Consider the following 18,981-nt stretch of genomic DNA (forward strand, 5'->3'; position numbering starts at 1 on the left):
GTGGGGAGTTTTGTTTCCACTAGTGATCTGTCTTGAGATTTTCTCAGATTCTTCAGTCTGTGAGGTGATGTACCCGTTAATGTTAGAAGTTCTCTGGTGTTAGTGCTCCCACGTGTCCTCTGTTCCGTTATCCTTTCATTGTTCCGGCTGGGGTTTGCGTTCTGTGTGTGTGAGCATGTGTGGTAGTGCTCCAGAGCTCTCCCAGGCTCTTTTCTGCCGTTTGCTTCCCACACTTTCTCTCTCTGAGCTTCGGCTGCATAACTTCCATGGAGCTCTCTTCAAGGTCACCAACTGCTTCCTTATGTGGAGCCTACCTATGAGTCATTAGCAAAGTTCTTCTTTATTTCTGAAACCATGAATCCCATCTGCAGTCTTTCCTCTGCCTCTTCCTTAGAATTCTCCTCTCTCCGCTGCTTCCCATTTGGTCAGGCCCGCTGTGCTGCTGATGGATCATATAACCCCAGTTACTTCAACGTTTTCTCTGAGAGTCTGTGGGAACATTCGTGCCATTTCTGAATCTTGTCTTGATTGCCCTGTGTCTTGAGAATGAGCTTTAATTTGATTGCGTATCCCAGGTTTTGATGAAATCTTCCTCATCGTGTACAAAACAGTGGGAATGGGGGTGAACAATATTAGGGCTGGGAAATGGACAGGCCTCTTACTCTATCGGGCTTTCGGTGGAGAGCGGTGAGACCATCAGATCAGGCACAGAGTGGGGCAGTGAGGCGGTCGGGTCAGGCGCAGAGCCGGGCAGTGAGGCCGTTGGGTCAGGCGCAGAAGGGGGCAGTGAGGCTGTCGGGTCAGGAGTGGAAGAGGGCGGTGAGGCCGTCGGGTCAGGCGCAGGGGGGCAGTGAGGCTGTCGGGTCAGGTGCAGAGGGGGCCAGTGAGGCTGTTGGGTCAGGCACAGAGGGGGCTAGTGAGGCTGTCGGGTCAGGAGCGGAAGAGGGCGGTGAGACCTTCGGGTCAGGCATAGAGGAGAGCGGTGAGACCGCTGGGTCAGGCATAGAGCTGGACGAATCCTGCTGCTCTGGGGCTTCTTGCATGGCAGCACAGAATTTACCTCCTCTGGAGCTGCCTTTTGCTTAGGGTGGCAGTGGGGTGCTGGAGGGCTTCCTCAGTGCCCCCACTTAACCTGGTTATTATTAATTTACTTTGGTGATAGCACTTTCAGTTTGTTGGCTTTTATCATAAATGTTTAAATTTACTAATTTAAAGTGGTTTTTTTATAATTCCACCCCCATGGAATCACACCTAGATACCTCTTCTCCACCCCAAGAGTATAGAATACTCATATACATATGTGTCTGTATATATACACACATACATATGTGTGTGTGTATATATATATAATTTTTATGTTTATTTAATCCATCAGAATTTATCTTTATATATGATATGAAGTATCTTCAAAATAAGCGCTTCTTTCTTTATAAATGTAAAGTGCTACCTTCACTAGAGAATAACTCAGAGATATTTAAAATCATTAGAGCCTTGACTTTTTAATTGAACTAAGCAGAAAAAAAAAGCAAAGGCCCCCAAATGAAATAATTTGGTCTACCTTTCATCACAATCAGAATTGAATTGGTTATTCAAGTATTTCAAATGTTAATATATAAGCAAGTCCAGTATCTCAAAACTGAATACATAAGCTAATTTAGAAATACAGTAAATTGGATTCAGTAGGACATGGAATTTGCATTTCAATTAGCTGATAATAACTCTAAGTGGTTATCTGTGCATGGGCAGGGTCTGGCCCACGGACAACGGGGCCATCAGGCCCAGGATATGACCTTTCTGACTGGGGACGCAAGGCCGAGAACCCGTACACCAGGGCACGAGACAGGTGGGAGGGGATTTCTGCTTATCTGTGTTTTTGAGAGTGAAAGACTTTCTATTATCACGCGCAGTTTTGGAGAACACAGCAGGGTAGAAGGGAAAGCACTTATATGTACAGTTAGGATGTGCACACTAAGCGATGAATGAGAAAACTGATTTCTTCTCAGTTTTATAGAGGGATAAGGTGGTTTATAACAGAATAATTAGGCATTATTCCAAGAGGGGAACATTCTGAAGTAGAGTTCCTACAGTCTTTGCAGAAGGAGGGCTCTGTTCTGTGGTTCAGAAGGAGGGTGGATAACAGCCAATTAAAGACCCAACCTTATTCCAGTCCCATATCAGGCAGAGTCAAAAAAGCACTGTGGACACAGTCCATCTCATGGGACAACAGAGTAAACGGAGGGACCCACTGTCCACCTCACAGGACGGCAGAGTAAACGGAGGGACCCACTGTCCACCTCACAGGACGGCAGAGTAAATGGAGGGACCCACTGTCCACCTCACAGGACGGCAGAGTGAAGGGACCCACTGTCCACCTCACAGGACGGCAGAGTAAACGGAGGGACCCACTGTCCACCTCACAGGATGGCAGAGTGAACGGAGGGACCTACTGTCCACCTCACAGAACGGCAGAGTGAACGGAGGGACCCACTGTCCACCTCACAGGACGGCAGAGTGAACGGAGGGACCCACTGTCCACCTCACAGGACGGCAGAGTGAACGGAGGGACCCACTGTCCACCTCACAGGACGGCAGAGTGAACGGAGGGACCCACTGTCCACCTCACAGGACGGCAGAGTAAACGGAGGGACCCACTGTCCACCTCACAGGACAGCAGAGTGAACGGAGGGACCCACTGTCCACCTCACAGGACAGCAGAGTGAATGGAGGGACCCACTGTCCACCTCACAGGATGGCAGAGTAAACACAGGGATCCACTGTCCATCTCACAGGACGGCAGAGTAAACAAAGGTTCCCACTGTCCACCTGACAGGATGGCAGAGTAAACGGAGGGACCCACTGTCCACCTCACAGGACAGCAGAGTAAACACAGGGACCCACTGTCCACCTCACAGGACAGCAGAGTAAACACAGGGACCCACTGTCCACCTCACAGGATGGCAGAGTGAATGGAGGGACCCACTGTCCATCTCACAGGACGGCAGAGTGAATGGAGGGACCCACTGTCCACCTCACAGGACGGCAGAGTGAACGGAGGGACCCACTGTCCACCTCACAGGATGGCAGAGTAAACGGAGGGACCCACTGTCCATCTCACAGGACGGCAGAGTGAACGGAGGGACCCACTGTCCACCTCACAGGACGGCAGAGTGAACGGAGGGACCCACTGTCCACCTCACAGGACGGCAGAGTAAATGGAGGGACCCACTGTCCACCTCACAGGACAGCAGAGTGAACGGAGGGACCCACTGTCCATCTCACAGGACAGCAGAGTGAACAGAGGGACCCACTGTCCACCTCACAGGACGGCAGAGTAAACACAGGGATCCACTGTCCATCTCACAGGACGGCAGAGTAAACAAAGGTTCCCACTGTCCACCTGACAGGATGGCAGAGTAAACGGAGGGACCCACTGTCCACCTCACAGGACAGCAGAGTAAACACAGGGACCCACTGTCCACCTCACAGGACGGCAGAGTAAACACAGGGATCCACTGTCCATCTCACAGGACGGCAGAGTAAACAAAGGTTCCCACTGTCCACCTGACAGGATGGCAGAGTAAACGGAGGGACCCACTGTCCATCTCACAGGACGGCACAGTGAATGGAGGGGCCCACTGTCCATCTCACAGGACGACAGAGTAAACGGAGGGGCCCACTGTCCAACTCAGAGGACGGCAGAGTAAACGGAGGGGCCCACTGTCCATCTCACAGACAGCAGAGTAAACGGAGGGACCCACTGTCCATCTCACAGGATGGCAGAGTAAACGGAGGGGCCCAGAACTTCCCAGGGCCTTTGTGTGCCTGATCATTTCAGATAAGTATCTGAACCCACATCCAGCAAATTAAAACCAAGTACAATTAGTAAGTCCATCTTCCCATAATATTTGCATTCTTAAATATTGCTCAGGTGAACAGAAGTTGCTCCTGCACACCAAGAGGAGAATAAAAGCCTCATGGAGACGAGCGAGGATTCATTCTCACTTTTATCATTTGAATCGCTCAGCAACTTAAAAGATTTTGTCAATCAGCTCCTGCTGGGACGTTCTTTGGTGCAAAAAAGAGAAAAACACTCAGTGCACTATATCCAATTACTTTGAATTCTGTTTAAAATACAATTATAGAATCACCAATTTTGTTTAAAGCAGCCTTTGGGTATAAAATAAACGCAGGATAAGGGTGGTCTGTTTATGTAATTTACCGGCAAACGTTGTCAGATTAAGTTAATGCAGACTTCTGCACCTTGCCGCCAGCAGCTGTAAGCATCCGCAGTGGTGCCAATGGCAACTCGGAGGCACCAGGTGGCATCTCAGGACCCGTTGGGCCAAGGGCAGGTTGAGGAGGAAGGTCAGTGCTGTCTGCGCTGAGTGCCACCCACTGCCCAGCACGCCGTGTGCCCCCGTGGGAGTCCCAGGCTGCTGCCCTTCCTTGGTCCTGCAGCCTCCTCTCACCTGTTCCTGCTGCAGAAACTCCTCAGTGCTGCAGGCTCCTCTCACCCCGCTGGCCTCGGGCGCTCGACACCTGTCCCTGCTCCCGGGCTCCCTGGCCTGGGCGGCTCCCGACACTGTCCCTGCTGCAGGGACACCAGGCTGCAGGCTCCAGCAGGGTTGCCTTTCCGCTTCCATTTCTCCTGATAAACTTCTCATTGGATGTCCCGTGGAATTTACTTGCTTTAATTTTTTTTTTTTTTCGAGATGCAGTCTTGCTCTGTCACCCAGGCTGGAGTGCAATGGCACAATCTCGGCTCACCACAACCTCCACCTCCTGGATTCAAGTGATTTTCCTGCTGCAGCCTCCTGAATCACTGGGATTACAGGTGTGTGTCACCATGCCAGGCTAATGTTTGTATTTTTAGTAGAGATGGGGTCATAATAAAATGGAAATGCTAACTAACTGTTGAATAAACACGCTTGCTGGATGGATATTGAGGCTCTGGTGGGAAGGCCACACCTGACTCATCACCAAGGGAAGATTCTGCTGCCTCTGGGGACAGAGGGCAGGGTGGTTTAGCTGCATAAAACCGAGAGACCTAGAGTTCACTTCTGGTAGCTTCATGACTCGCTGAGGCATGGCTCTTCATGTCTAAGGCTTGGGTCACGACATCTGCTTCAGCACAGTTACACTGACAGCTGCATTTACAGACCGCAGCACAGAGCGGCCAGGAGCTGGGATGGTTACTGCTCCTGGTATACCAGAAGTCTTGTGATTATTGCCAGCGCTATGCCTAGTTCATCACTCTCCTGTCTCACGTTACCCCCTCGTATGCTAGAATCTGGTGACGCAGAAACTTTCCATTATCTGATCGCACCTGAGTGATTCCACAGAGTTGGTGTTCAATATGAAGTGGTGTTATAAAATATGATTTCCCTCTTCGGGAACCTGGTCCTGCTCTGTGCAGGGGCAAGGCTCTCCTATGCACTGCTTACCCTAATGTTCTAGGGCAGACCCCTCAGTGCACACGCAGGTCTGGAGGAAGACAAGCCCGGAGCTCCCAGAATGGGTTAGGAGTCCTGTCTCACGCATTTAGAGAATACTTCACTTGACACTTGTAAGTTAAACCTGTGCCACCTATGACTACTCACTAACGTGCACTGGCTCTGTTAGATTCTAAGGGGTCGGCTCACGCTTTTGGTAAAGGGCCAGATATGAGTGTTCCAGAGTGTGCCGGCTATCAGGGTGCCACATACCTACTCAGCCCCGCCGGAATCTGGGAGGCAGCCACAGCAACATGGCAACCAGAGAGCGGGGCTGCATTCCAGGAAAACTTTATTCACAGAACAGGTCCTTGGCTGGCCCTTGCTTGCCAGCATCTGGACTGAAAGCTCCATTCTCTGGTGTTATCCCATGGAAAGGGATGATAGAGGGATGACAGAGGATGGTGCCGTGGCCCGGGGTTCCTTGTCTGACTTGTGGGTCATAATTAATAATGCTTACGTGGTACTGGCCAAGATTGAGAAGCCGTTCCGCCCTGGCCATCCACGTGCACAGGACCTCACAGCCAGCTGTGGATGGCAGGGGAGCTTCCAGGTGGTTCTTGACATTTCCACCCAACTAACCCGTGGGACTCAGGATACAAAGCAGCGTGGCTGTTGTGAGTAATAGTCATATTTTCATAGTTGGTAGGAATGGCTGACTTCCCAAGAGTTTTATCTGTCTATATTTTGGAAATTATCAAATTTATTAATAATACATTTTTTATTCTATTCATAATTATTATTCTATTATTCATAATTATTATTGTATTCATAAAGCTAGTCCACTTCCTCACGCCTCTACAAAACATGTGTTGCCTAGAAATGCAGTTATAAAGTTATAGTAAACAGCAACATTCCCATTAACGATTTTTACTCGCAAATACCTTCAAACACATAGCCATGCGCACACATTCATGCAAATGGAGACACAGCTTTGTCCTGGGGGTAATTCGAATGATCAGAAAGGTATGATGGCTCAGGTTGGCTTTAAAATTTGAAGTGGAAGTCGCCCAGCCAGACTTCACTAATTACCATGTAATTAATAAGTGACCAGAGCTCTGGTTGTTCTAAAAAAAAAAAAAACAAACTTGAAAACTGATGGCCATGGGGTCTAGTATTTTCAGCTCAGAAATGTAGTTTGCATGGTGGCACGAGCTCATGGTGAACTGGTTTTGGAGAGGGAGCTCAGAGACGGGGCAGTGCTTGGATCGGGAAGGTGCTGGTCTCACTTACGTCTGGTGCTCTCCGAGCGGTCTCTGCCCGATGGACTTCAGCAGCGGCTCCGGTCGGATCGCCGACTTCGGTGACGTCTTGGGGCTGGAGTCTGACTCTCCGCTCTCCTCATCCCCCATGGCTTTAATGTAGCTCCCGCTTCTCATTCTCCTGCAGGGAATCTCCTCATCTTTGCCACCGGTGGGGTACCCTCCCCACTCATCCTGAGGCACCTAGGAGCAGACAGACACGGACATGCGTCAACTTTCTCACGGAGAACAGTGGCACCAGCTTCCTTCGGGAAACAAATCCTCTACAATTCCATAAAGACATAGATCTCTACAGTCATTTATTATTTACAGTCAGATGCATGACAACGCACACCCTGAAAGGATGTGAAGATGACACTGCTGGTTTTTCTTCATTATAAAAGTGGCAGGGAAACATCATGGATGAAGCGAGAACTTGAGAAAAGTGAGAAAAAAGGACACCTGCAATTCAGTGGCTGGGACAAGCCACTGGCTACAACTGAGTTTCATTTCCCTCTGGTGTAAGAGGAAATTGAAGCTTGAGAAACTGAACAGAGAAGAAGAAAAGGAAGACCAATAGGAAAACAAGGGAGAAATGCCTGTCTTAGTGTCCATCTAGACCTTAACTGCAAGGAAATAAAGCAGTGCGGTTTTAACTCTAGAAGCCGAGTTATGCCACACATGCAAGTTCTCAGTGCTCATAGCTGGAAAAGGATCTGCGCAGCCATGTCACATGCCACCTGACATACAGCTGAGCACCTGTTCATGGTATAGATCTGCCTGGTGCACATGCCTCAGCACCCGTGCATGGTATATATCTGTGTGGTGCAGAAGTTAGCACCTGTGCATGTTATATATCTGCCTGGTGCACAACTCAGCACCCGTGCATGAACTCAGCACCTGTGCATGGTATATATCTGTGTGGTGCAGAAATGAGCACCTGTGCATGTTATATATCTGCCTGGTGCACAACTCAGCACCCGTGCATGAACTCAGCACCTGTGCATGGTATATATCTGTGTGGTGCAGAAATGAGCACCTGTGCATGTTATATATCTGCCTGGTGCACAACTCAGCACCCGTGCATGAACTCAGCACCTGTGCATGGTATATATCTGTGTGGTGCAGAAATTAGCACCTGTGCATGGTATATATCTGCCTGGTGCAGAACCCAGCACCTGTGCATGTTGTATGTCTGTGCTGTACAGAGCTGAGCACCCATGCATGTGATATGTCTGCCTGGTGCAGACCTGAGCAACTGTGCATGTTATATATATCTGTGTGGTTCAGAACTCAACACCATGCATGTTATCTATCTGCATGGTAGCAAACTGAGCAACTGTGCGTGTTACGTAGCTGCCTGGCACAGAACCGGGCTGATGCACATGCTATATATCTGCCTTATACAGAGCTGAGAATCCATACATACAATATGTCCACGTGGTTCGGAGCTGAGCATGCACACATGTCACACACCTGCCTGGTACACAGTCGGGCACCAGTGCATATACATGTCTGCCATGTTCAGAGCGTATTTTATACCTGCCTGTCATGGGGCTGAGCACCCTATGTGCTGTGTATCTGACTGGTCCAGAACTGAACACACATGCATTTTATGTGTCACCCACAACCGCCCCACAGGCTGCCTGCTGTGTGTGTGTGTTTAGTGTCTCTCTTAGAGGAGGGTAAACCATGAAGATGACAATGCGGGCCAATATTCTGCTTCCATCACCATCTGTGACACTGGAAACCCAGCTCTGCAATGAACAAAGAGTCACGGAACCTGAACACAATGGTTAGTGTCGCGGGAGCTGCTCCGTGCAGCTCAGGACATGGGTTCTTTTCCCCGTGGTTCATCAGCTCTGCAATGAACAAAGGGTCATGGAACCTGAACACAATGGTTAGTGCCGCGGGAGCTGCTCGTGCAGCTCAGGACATGGGTTCTTTTCCCCGTGGTTCATTAGCTTTGAACAGCTCCCCAGAGGCTCTGGATAAAGTTGACTCCATAGGAAAAATTCACGTTTACAAAGGCAAAAGAACACAGCATGCAACCTCTGAGTGTAGAGAACGCCAAAGTATTCCATAGCAACTATATCATTACCCACAGCCTGTAGTCAAGGAAGGAACTAATGCAGAATGCTCTTCATGCTGGAGAAGAGAATCTCCCCAAATGTTGTTTACAGAGAAAGAAAATAAAAAATTTTCATATTTAAAAAGTCTTCAGATGGGGTATTTTTTCTCCCACTGTAAAATATTTAGATACTGAGTTAAACTCTTCATATCATCATAAAAGGAACCTGCTATCTTTCCAGTGTCTGTATTGGCTGGGGGCCAATTGATGGCGCTAGCAGCAGGGACTATGTGGCTGCTGGTAAAGGCGGCTTGTGGCCGAAGGCCCCTGCATTCATTCCTAAATGGCATGCCACTCCAGCGCTCTGGCAGATCCACCATCTTCCACTCTGCAGCCCAGGACAGGAGCCAAGGGAGAGGGAAAGCCATGCTCATTTCTGTCATGCACACATCCTGCACTTCCAGCCTGATGAGCAGGAGCTCTGCTCACCATGGATCCCTTGTGGCAAAACGGGTCCCAAATACCACCCAGCCCCGAAGTAGCAAGGCTCAGACACCCCAACACCACACAGTCCCACGGCAGAGAGGCTCAGACACGCCAACACCACACAGTCCTGCAGCAGAGAGGCTCAGACACCCCAACACCACACAGCCCCATGGCAGAGAGGTGCAGACACCCCAACACCACACAGTCCCATAGTAGAGAGGCTCAGACACCCCAACACCACACAGTCCCACGGCAGAGAGGCTCAGACATCCCAACACCACAGAGTCCCGCAGCAGAGAAGCTCAGACACCCCAACACCACCCAGCCCCGAAGCAGCAAGGCTCAGACACCCCAACACCACAGTCCCACGGCAGAGAGGCACAGATACCCCAACACCACACAGTCCCACAGCAGAGAAGCGCAGACACCCCAACACCACACAGTCCCACGGCAGAGAGGCTCAGACACCCCAACACCACACAGTCCCACGGCAGAGAGGCTCAGACACCCCAACACCACACAGTCCCACGACAGAGAGGCGCAGACACCCCAACACCACACAGTCCCACGGCAGAGAGGCTCAGACACGCCAACACCACACAGTCCCGCAGCAGAGAGGCGCAGACACCCCAACACCACAGAGTCCCGCAGCAGAGAGGCTCAGACACCCCAACACCACACAGTCCCATGGTGGAGAGGTGCAGACACCCCAACACCACACAGTCCCACAGCAGAGAGGCACAGACACCCCAACACCACACAGTCCTGCAGCAGAGAGGCTCAGATACCCCAACACCACACAGTCCCACAGCACAGAGGTGCAGAGATCCGAACACCACCCAGCCCCGCAGCAGAGAGGCACAGACAACCCAACACCACACAGTCCCATGGCAGAGAGGCTCAGACACGCCAAGACCACACAGTCCCACAGCACAGAGGTGCAGACACCCCAACAGCACACAGTCCTGCAGCAGAGAGGTACAGATACCCCAACACCACACAGTCCCACAGCACAGAGGTGCAGAGATCCGAACACCACCCAGCCCCGCAGCAGCAAGGCACAGATGTCTGAACACCACCCAGCCCCGCAGGCCCTGTGGGTAAGGGTGCAGGTGGATCACAGCTACAGCATCCCCAAAGCAGCCCGGACACACGGCATCTCACAGCGACACCCCAGCAGCATGCACAGTGTAAAGAAGAGAGGATTGGACAGGATGGAAAGTTCCAGGTTCTTCTTCCATCCTGACTCCAAAAGGCCAAGAGGCTCAGGAAGAGGATCCCAACCTGCAACTGTGAGCTGGACAGGAGGTGTCTGCAGTCCTCTCCAGCTGGGTTCTTCTAAAGACTTCATGACCTGGTGCCTTGTGCCCAGGTGTGCACGGGTTCACAGAGGCATACAGACCATGCTGAGAGGGCACTGGGGGTATTGTATTCGTCCGTTGTCATGCTGCTAATAAAGGCATACCGGAGACTGGGTAATTTATGAAGGAAAGAGGTTTAATGGACCCACAGTTTCACATGACTGGGAGGCCTCATAATCATGGCAGAAGGTGAATAAGGAGCAAAGCCATGTCTTCCATGGCGGCAGGCAAGACAGCGTGTGCAGGAGAACCACCCTTTATATAACCACCAGATCTCATGAGACTTCTTCACTATTGCTAAAACAGCATGGGAAAGACCCACCCCCATGATTCAATCACCACCCACTGGAGCTCTCTCATGACACATGGGGATTATGGGAGCTGCAATTCAAGATGAAATTTCGGTGGGGACAGAAACCATTTCAGGTATCAATGACTTGGTCAAGGTAAAATTCCCACAGATGACATTGCAGAGCTGCAGAAGCTGCAGGTGGGGTAAGAGAGAGGCCTGCAGCCTCAGCCATAGCAGATTCTCTCAGCAAGAAATCAGCAATTAAGAAAACAGGCGTAAATTTGCCCATGTTTTGTCAAATTTTGTCCACGTGAATTTTGGTTTCACATTTCCTGACAGTGAGGAATCTGAGCACTGAAAAAAGTGACTAACGAAGAATCAAGAACTCCCATCTTTGGGCATTTGACAATTCTTATCTTCGTGTCTTCAGGCCAGGTGGTCGGCAGTGAAGCGTCCAGTCTTTCTGAAGATTCCTGGAGGCCTTCTGACTGGTCATGTCCTGAGACTGGGCAACTTTCTTTCCGTGAAGGTTCCCCAAGATGGTGCGACCCAGGGCCAGGGACCGGGGAGTTCTTCATTAGAAGAAATGATGACAATGCCCTATCACAGGGGACGGCTTACCATACCTATTACAGCCACAGGACAGATCCCACCCCGCTACCCAAAATCCCATTGCAGAGGACGTATTTAGCTGTGGCAAGACGTTCATGACGGTGAAAAGCAATTTTACAGCACCGTGTCCATGTTTTTACGCTTTTTAGAGATGTAACTGTTACATGCAGAAACAGCCAGAAGATGTGAAACAGGAGCCATCGCCAGGAGATGAGGGCTATGGGCTTTTCAACGACTTTTCTTTATACTTTCCAAATTGTCTACATGAACCCTATATGACTTTTGTAATAAACACCCTTATTTTTAATTTAAGACAAGCCACAGTCCTCCGTGAGGTTACAATTCAGTAGAGGAGATGGACATGAAATGACATGAGTGACAGTATCATCAGGGCGGAGAAGCCAGAGTGAAGGGGACATGGGCTGAAGGTCGCTGTCTGCTGACAGGAAGGGCCAGGATCAGGGAAGGTCCTGGGGTGAGGTCTGGTTCCCGTTCGTCTGAGTTGGACCAGCAGAAGCTACAGGCAGAGGCAACGGGGCAGAGGAAGGCCTGGCCACCCAGCTCCTGGGTGCACAGGGATGCTCGCGCCGTCACTCTCCTGGAGCGCGTGAAGAGCTGGGTTTGGGAATGGAGGCTGAGGCTGGCCGGCAGCAGATGGAAGAGCAGCCTGTCTTCCATCAAAGAAGAGATTTACTTTGGCAGGTTTACGGGATTTTTTTTGTGAATTAAAAACATGTTTCCATAAAAAACAAAGTAAAGATTTTTCAGCAGCCTGAAAATTAACTAACAAATGAGCCCCACTTGTATGTTACCAGCTTGTATGTTTCTGTTTCTGATTTAAGAAGCCAATTTCGCAGTCTTTGACAGAAGAAATTTCAATACAGAAGGAATGTCAACCAGAGTCAATTTCAAAGCATGAATTCAAGTACCAAATCCCCATTCTCAAGCATATGTCTGGAGACTATCAAAAGAACAGAAGAGCAATACTAACACGCCAACATGCCTCAGCAAACAAATCTCCCTCCGTTATGTTACAGTGTTCAAACCCTGTGGCCCGCAGCGCAGGGTGGCCAAGTGCACGCTCAGAAATGCAAGTGGCTTTACAACCTTCAGTGAACGAGGGAATAAATGTCTTTTCACGGCAGCTACCAGCCTCTGCAAATCCAATTTGCAGTTTAACAGCAATCAATTACCCTGATTATCTCCTTGCACTTAGTGATGGGCAACGTCCATAATTTCTCACAAAAAGGCGTTTTCATAAGGGTGACATCGACATACATTTTGACGTCTTCTGTTACTTGCTTTAGGTTTAGTTCAACACTGCATAAACTGAAATAGCTTTTCTTTCTTTCAAGCTGCAAAGCCCAGGTGAAAAGGGCCAAGATTCTATAATCACATTCTCTTTCAGGCATTGGAACTGAGGAAGAACATTATCCATTGCTGTGCATTCCTGCAGAAAAATGCTTCTGCATTCTTTCAAGTCTTGTGTGTGTGCATTTGTATGTGTGTATGGGTAATGTGCATATATGTATATATGCGTGCACATATATGGGTGTGCATGCATGCCTGTGTGCATGTGTGTGCATGTATGTGTTCCCATGTATGTATGTGTGTGTATATGCATGCATTTGTGTGTGCACGTGTGCATATGTGTAAGCATGTACATAAGTGTGTTGTGCATATATGTGTGTGCAGGTATGCATTTGTGTATGCATATGTGCATATGTGTGTGCAGGCATGCATATGTGTTGTACATATATGTGTGCGCATGTGTGTATGTGTGCATATGTATGTGTATGTGTGTGCATATGTGTATGTGTGCACGTGTGTGTTAAATGCACACCAAGCATGCCAGCCCTGGGGTTAGAAATGGCAGTGAGTCAGCTGGGCTCTCGTGTCTCAGGTTTCCACAGTAAATGATGGATCTAAAAGGGGTGCCCTCTGGAGCCACCCTGGGAATCCATCTGGGGCAGCTTCCATACTCACACAGTCAGGGGAGCATTGCCAGCATCCAGGGGGCCCAGCAATGCTGGTTTTCAGGAAATCACAGTGCAGTCCCACCCGGGGATGACCCAGCTCATATCCCGCGTGCTTCCCAAAGCCTGTCTTCCTCTCCACTCCATAGTCACCTGGCCTCGAACTTAACAAAGGTTTGTATGTGAAACCAAGTCTTCTTTTTAAATGAAAGATGAGTTTATTCAGGAATGATTTCCCAGGTAAATCCAGGGAAGATGGAACTTTTTTGCTTGGCACTTCTCCAATAATTTTTTGCCATTTCCAAAAATGCCATCAGGGTTGGCAGCGTGTTGGTGGCCCTGGTACAGTCGCTGCAATGCCCATGGGTCTGATGTGAAGCTTTCCAGCCACGGTCCCCAGAAGCAGGCACTGCACACTTGATTCTGTGCACGTCTGTTGCTGTGGCCCAGCACAGTTACATAAACATACTTTGCGTTGGAAGTTGCTTTATACGTGTTGTTTCAAAATAGTGCATATGTAGGGAGGTTATAAACAAGTTTCATGTTAGGACAGTCAGGGAGACATGATGAAGTGTTTGTTATGAATGGGACTCTCAGTGTGATGAGTTCAAGAGTGACTGTATGGACAGGAATTGCATGACTTTGTCATAAACACTGGGAGCCTGGAGAGCACATGGTGAGATTTTGAGGCAAATCTCCTGGGATCTGAGGCTTCCTATACAAAGGTCTCCTCAGCTGGCCAGGGTGCCTACAAGGTGGGCAGTGAGGGATGTGGGCAGGCAGTGAGGAGTGTGGACAGGCGGCGAAGGCACAGTGTCTGTGGGCTCAGCTGCCCCATGCAGGGAGGAGTGCCTTCCCGGTGCCGTAGGATGGTTGGGGTGGGCGGGGGCCGGAAATGTTTGGGAAAGGAGATGGCGGGGTCCTCGACCATCCCAAGGGTTCCTTCATCTACTTCAGGGAACAGCAGCAGTGTGTGAAGAGCCCGACAGGAGGGCCAACCTCGGAGCCCTGTCAGCGCTGTGCTCTGAGCTGCAGCACAGAAGCCTGGCTCTAATTTCCACAGACGCATGGGATCCCAAGACAGGCAGGAAGGTGCCTGGTCTCTGTGTCCGGCTGAGCGCCCATCACGGGTTTACTCAATTTCCGTCGAGGTTTTCTTGTCTAAAACTTCTTTCTCTTTCTCTTCTGTCTCTCCCTGACCCCATCTCTCTCTGTATGCCTATCTCTTTCTCTATTGGCCTCTTTGTTTCGTCTTTCTTCGTTTCGCCTTTTATAAAAGTCTGTGAACTGGAAAGAGTGACTGCAGCTCACCCCAGGGCAGTGGCCACTGGAGCAGGAGGGCTGTCACCTGCAGGCCAGGTCCACGCCGCCCGACCATGTTCCCAGGAGAGCCTCAGCGTTGGCACTGGAGCAGGAGGGCTGCCACCTTCAGGCCAGGTCCATGCCACCTGACCACGTTCCCGGCAGAGCCTTAGTAGTGGTGCTGGAACAGGAGTGGGGCCGCCTGCAGGCCAGGTCCACGCTGCCCGACCACGTTCCCAGCAGAGCCTGAGTGTTGGCACTGGAGCAGCAGGGGCAGCCCAGGTCCATGCCGTCCAACCACATTCCCAGCAGAGCCTCAGTAGTGGCTGCAGGTGCTCAGGGGCCTGGAAGTGGCCAGGGGGTGAAAGGCAGCGAGCGAGGCAGCTGTGAAGGCCCCATGCACCCCACGTGAGTGTGCTGAGGTCACACAGACTTCTCCTTCATGGGGGCCTGAGAGGACGCGCTGATGGGGAAGGGAGTGCAGAGCCCACACGCGATGTGACCTCAGATGCCTCCTCTCAAGCTGAGCTGCTCGCCACCTGAGCTCCGGTTCTTCCTCCCACTCAGCGTGCTGTGCCTCAGTGTGCCTCAGTGTCTCCTTGTGAGCTGCCCTTCCTCCTCCACATGGACACCCCAGCGCTCCTTGGGCATAAACCTGCTATTAGTGCCATGTTCCAAGGTTCTGATGTCTGGGCCTGGCTGGCCCTGAATGGGGGGGTGGCCTTACCCAGGGCTGACCAGTCCCCGTGATCATGCCTTTTACATGCAAACCAACCCTTAGAGCCCACCCCAGCCCCTGTGTGCTCCCCACCTCTCCACCTCACCCCAAACTGACTTTGGAAAGACAGTGCTCTGCCCTCAGCCACTGAGCTGACCTTGCCTGGTGGGTCCTGAGCCTGCCTGCGCTGTCTCACCCCTCCTTCTGGGACACCGAGGCAAGGCTACTGCCCATGCTTCCCTCCGCCCCTGCCTCCCGACCCATAGGTGTGCCCCCGGGGTCTGGGGCATGGCCTGACCCTCCTCTGGGACTGTGAGTTTTGAACTGTCTTTCCTATGGCTGTCTCCAAACCTGTGGACCACACCACAGCTGAGTCTACAAAACCCCCATCGAACCTGTCTGCGACTCCGCACATGTACTGGGCCCCTCAGCCCTGCCCAGCCCCTCTCACCCAATTGCTGATACTAGGGACAGAAGCCACGAGCTCACAGATACCAGGAGGCCACCAATGGAGGTGCTGCATACCCAGCATGACCCACTCACCAGGGAGCCCCCAGGATGCATGAATGCCACACTCACCCCTCCAGGACCAAGAATGCCTGGTCGCCACACTCGCCCCTTCGGGGCCAAGGACGCATGGACACCACACTTGCCCCTCCAGGACTAAGGATGTGTGGACGCCACACTCGCCCCTCCAGGACCAAGGACACGTGATGCCACACCCACCCCTCCAGGGCCAAGGATGCGTGGATGCCACACTCACCCCTCCAGAACCAAGGATGCATGGACGCCACACCTGCCCCTCCGGGACCAAGGATGTGTGGACGCCACACCCCCCACTCCGGGGCCAAGGATGCATGGATGCCACACCTGCCCCTCTGGGGCCAAGGATGCCTAGATGCCACACCCGCCCCTCCAGGACTAAGGATGTGTGGACGCCACAAATAGGCTGTGTCATTCTAGCCTGGTAAACTTGGATAAAACAGTGCACATACCCACCCAGTGTTCCATGTCCATGAGTTATGATTTCCAATGTGCTTCTTGAATCTCGCCACAGACTGAGGCATGCGGGATCAGTGAGGCAGAAAGATGTATCGGACACAAGGCCGGCCAATAAGCAAAACCAGACATCCTTCAGCAACATCTATCTGCGCTTCCACAAATACTGCTAGCATGTCTGTCATGGGGACGAGCGTGGCGGGTCCTGAGATGACGTCACTGAAACGTGACACAGCACGGCGATCTCCCTGCCTGCCTGGCGCCAAGCTGCTCCCAGCAATGACAGGCCGAGTCCCAGGACAACAGGGGCAGGGGTGCGGAAGGAGTGCAGCTGGGGAGACAGTGAGTGGCCTCAGGTTATCCCAGAGGCTTGAAGGCACAGGCACAGCTCCCGCACTCCTGCAGACGGTCCCTGATGACAGGAACAGGCTTGGCGAGTGCCAGCGAGATCCAGCCAAGCCCTGTGTGACATTTCTCAAGGCCAATTCCGCGGCAGTAGAGGCCAGTGGGGGGAGGGAGGGCCCAGAGGGAGGGCAGCCGTGGAGGAGCCCCTCACAACACGGGCTTGCAGTCAGGAAAGGAGGCAGCCTGGCCCACAGGAAGCGGAACACAGAGCGTGGGAGGTGGGCACACAGTGGCTCCTGCTGCTGGAAGCAGAGACCACCGCTTGGTCTAAAGGAGACGTTTTAGGACTCACAGCGGAATGATGGGGCAGCTGGTGGGCAGGTATCCATGCAGGATGGATCCAGACCAGGAGCTCAAGGGGCTGGGGCAGGAATGCAGGGCTGTGCGTCTGTGTCCACAGCGGCCTAAAAGGGGATGAGAAGCTCTTCCTGGACCTGCTGTTCCACTGCGGGGTAGGAAGTGAGGCGTGATCACACCCCAACCTTCCTATCCATTCACAGCCCAAGATCTATTCCAGGAGCCACTTAAAACAAAAGCCTGCCTTTCAAATTGCAAACGTGCATTAAGCGGAGCAAGGCCAGCCAGTCCGGTTCTTCCGTTCTGCAGAGCACTCGCATCACTAAGGGTAGGGGCCAACCACAACCATCTCCTTTCTCACTCTTGACCTAAAACTACAAATGCAGAGAAGTTTTCTGAGAAGCTTGTCAGAACCATTGGTTTTCTGGAGTTGAAAGCACCCCATAAGCCACAACTCCAGCCTTCCTGAGGGGCTGGGATACGGTGAGGGTGGCAGGGCTGGGGCGTGTGGATCCTTCCTGCTCACCACGTGCTGGACCATGGGACACCTCGATGCCCAGAAAGACCCTTCTGCTGGAGCCTGTGTCTTCTGAATGCTGCGGGACACAGGTGCCCCCTCGCTGATTGTGACTGAGTGTGTTGGACCCTCCTAAATACAGAGGCACAGCAGGACAAAGACAGGCCCTGGGCCCGGGAGACAGATGGTGAGCAGAGGGGCCCTCGATAAAGGCCAAGGTGGAGGCCAAGCTGAGGGCGTGAAGAAACAAGCAGGGAGGGGTCACGTGGCATGTGGAGGTGGCCCTGTGGCAGGAGGGACACAGGTGGCCCAGGCTGTCCCAGGCCACCACACCCGACCTCCGATGGGACTCAGGTTCTATGCCAGACCAGGTGGAAGGAAGCAAACGGCCAGCAATAAATGGCAAATGTGCCGTGACAAGACATTTATTTATTTATATTTATTTTTTTTGAGACGGAGTCTTGCTCTGTTGCCCAGTCTGGAGTGCAGTGGTACGATCTTGGCACACTGCAACCTCTGCCTCCCAGGTTCAAGCAATTCTCAGGCCTCCGCCTCCAGAGTAGCTGGGACTACAGGCACCTGTCACCACACCCAGCTAATTTTTGTATTTTTAGTAGAGATAGGTTTCACCATTTTGGTCTGGTTGGTCTTGAACTCTTGACCTCAGGTGATCTGCCTGCCTCAGCCGCCCAGAGTGCTGGGATTACAGGCGTGAGCCACCGCACCTGGCCCTGTGACAAGCCTTTTGAATGCTTATTGTAGAGACAAGAAATGGGAGTCTGGCTCCGTTTTGTAGAAAGATGGATGCTTTTTCTAAACTACACCACAAGGACGACGACCTGTTGACCTGAGAGATGGGACTTTAAGGCGTGTTTCTGTACCTCACTGGAAACTTCACAAATGTAGTAGCTGAACCTGAAAGCCAGGAATCTGCGCACCCTACAAAACAGAGCCACGTCCTTTAGAGGAACAGCTGCACGGAAGGGGTCAGCGCTCGGCCCTGGAACTCGCTGCAGAGGGCGCAGCAGGGAGAGGGTCTCAAATACTTCACACACTGGCGGGGAATGTTCACGGCTCCACGTGTTCATTCCATCCCTCCCCTCTGTGTTCTTTTCTGCTGTTTGCTTCTGAGACGTGAACGTGTAAAAAGTCTGACACGTCAAAGTCAAGGCCTAACTAGTTGCTGTGAACACAGACGGACACACCAAATAA

At 51.6% G+C, this 18,981-nt stretch overlaps 1 protein-coding gene across 1 annotated transcript in view; it reads right to left on the reverse strand.

Annotated features, from left to right (window-relative positions):
- The window catches only part of DLGAP2 (DLG associated protein 2), a 698,275-nt gene that overhangs the window by 108,642 nt on the left and 570,652 nt on the right, over window positions 1-18,981 (reverse strand). Inside the window, exon 5 of the mRNA XM_064369784.1 lies at window positions 6,726-6,937. Within this exon, the coding sequence (XP_064225854.1) occupies window positions 6,726-6,937 (212 nt within the window). The remainder of the gene's footprint in view (window positions 1-6,725; window positions 6,938-18,981) is intronic.

This window comes from Aotus nancymaae, unplaced genomic scaffold (assembly GCF_030222135.1).
Source record: "Aotus nancymaae isolate 86718 unplaced genomic scaffold, 86718_ANA_hifiasm-v0.15.2.pri h1tg000090l, whole genome shotgun sequence".
NCBI lineage: Eukaryota > Metazoa > Chordata > Mammalia > Primates > Aotidae > Aotus > Aotus nancymaae.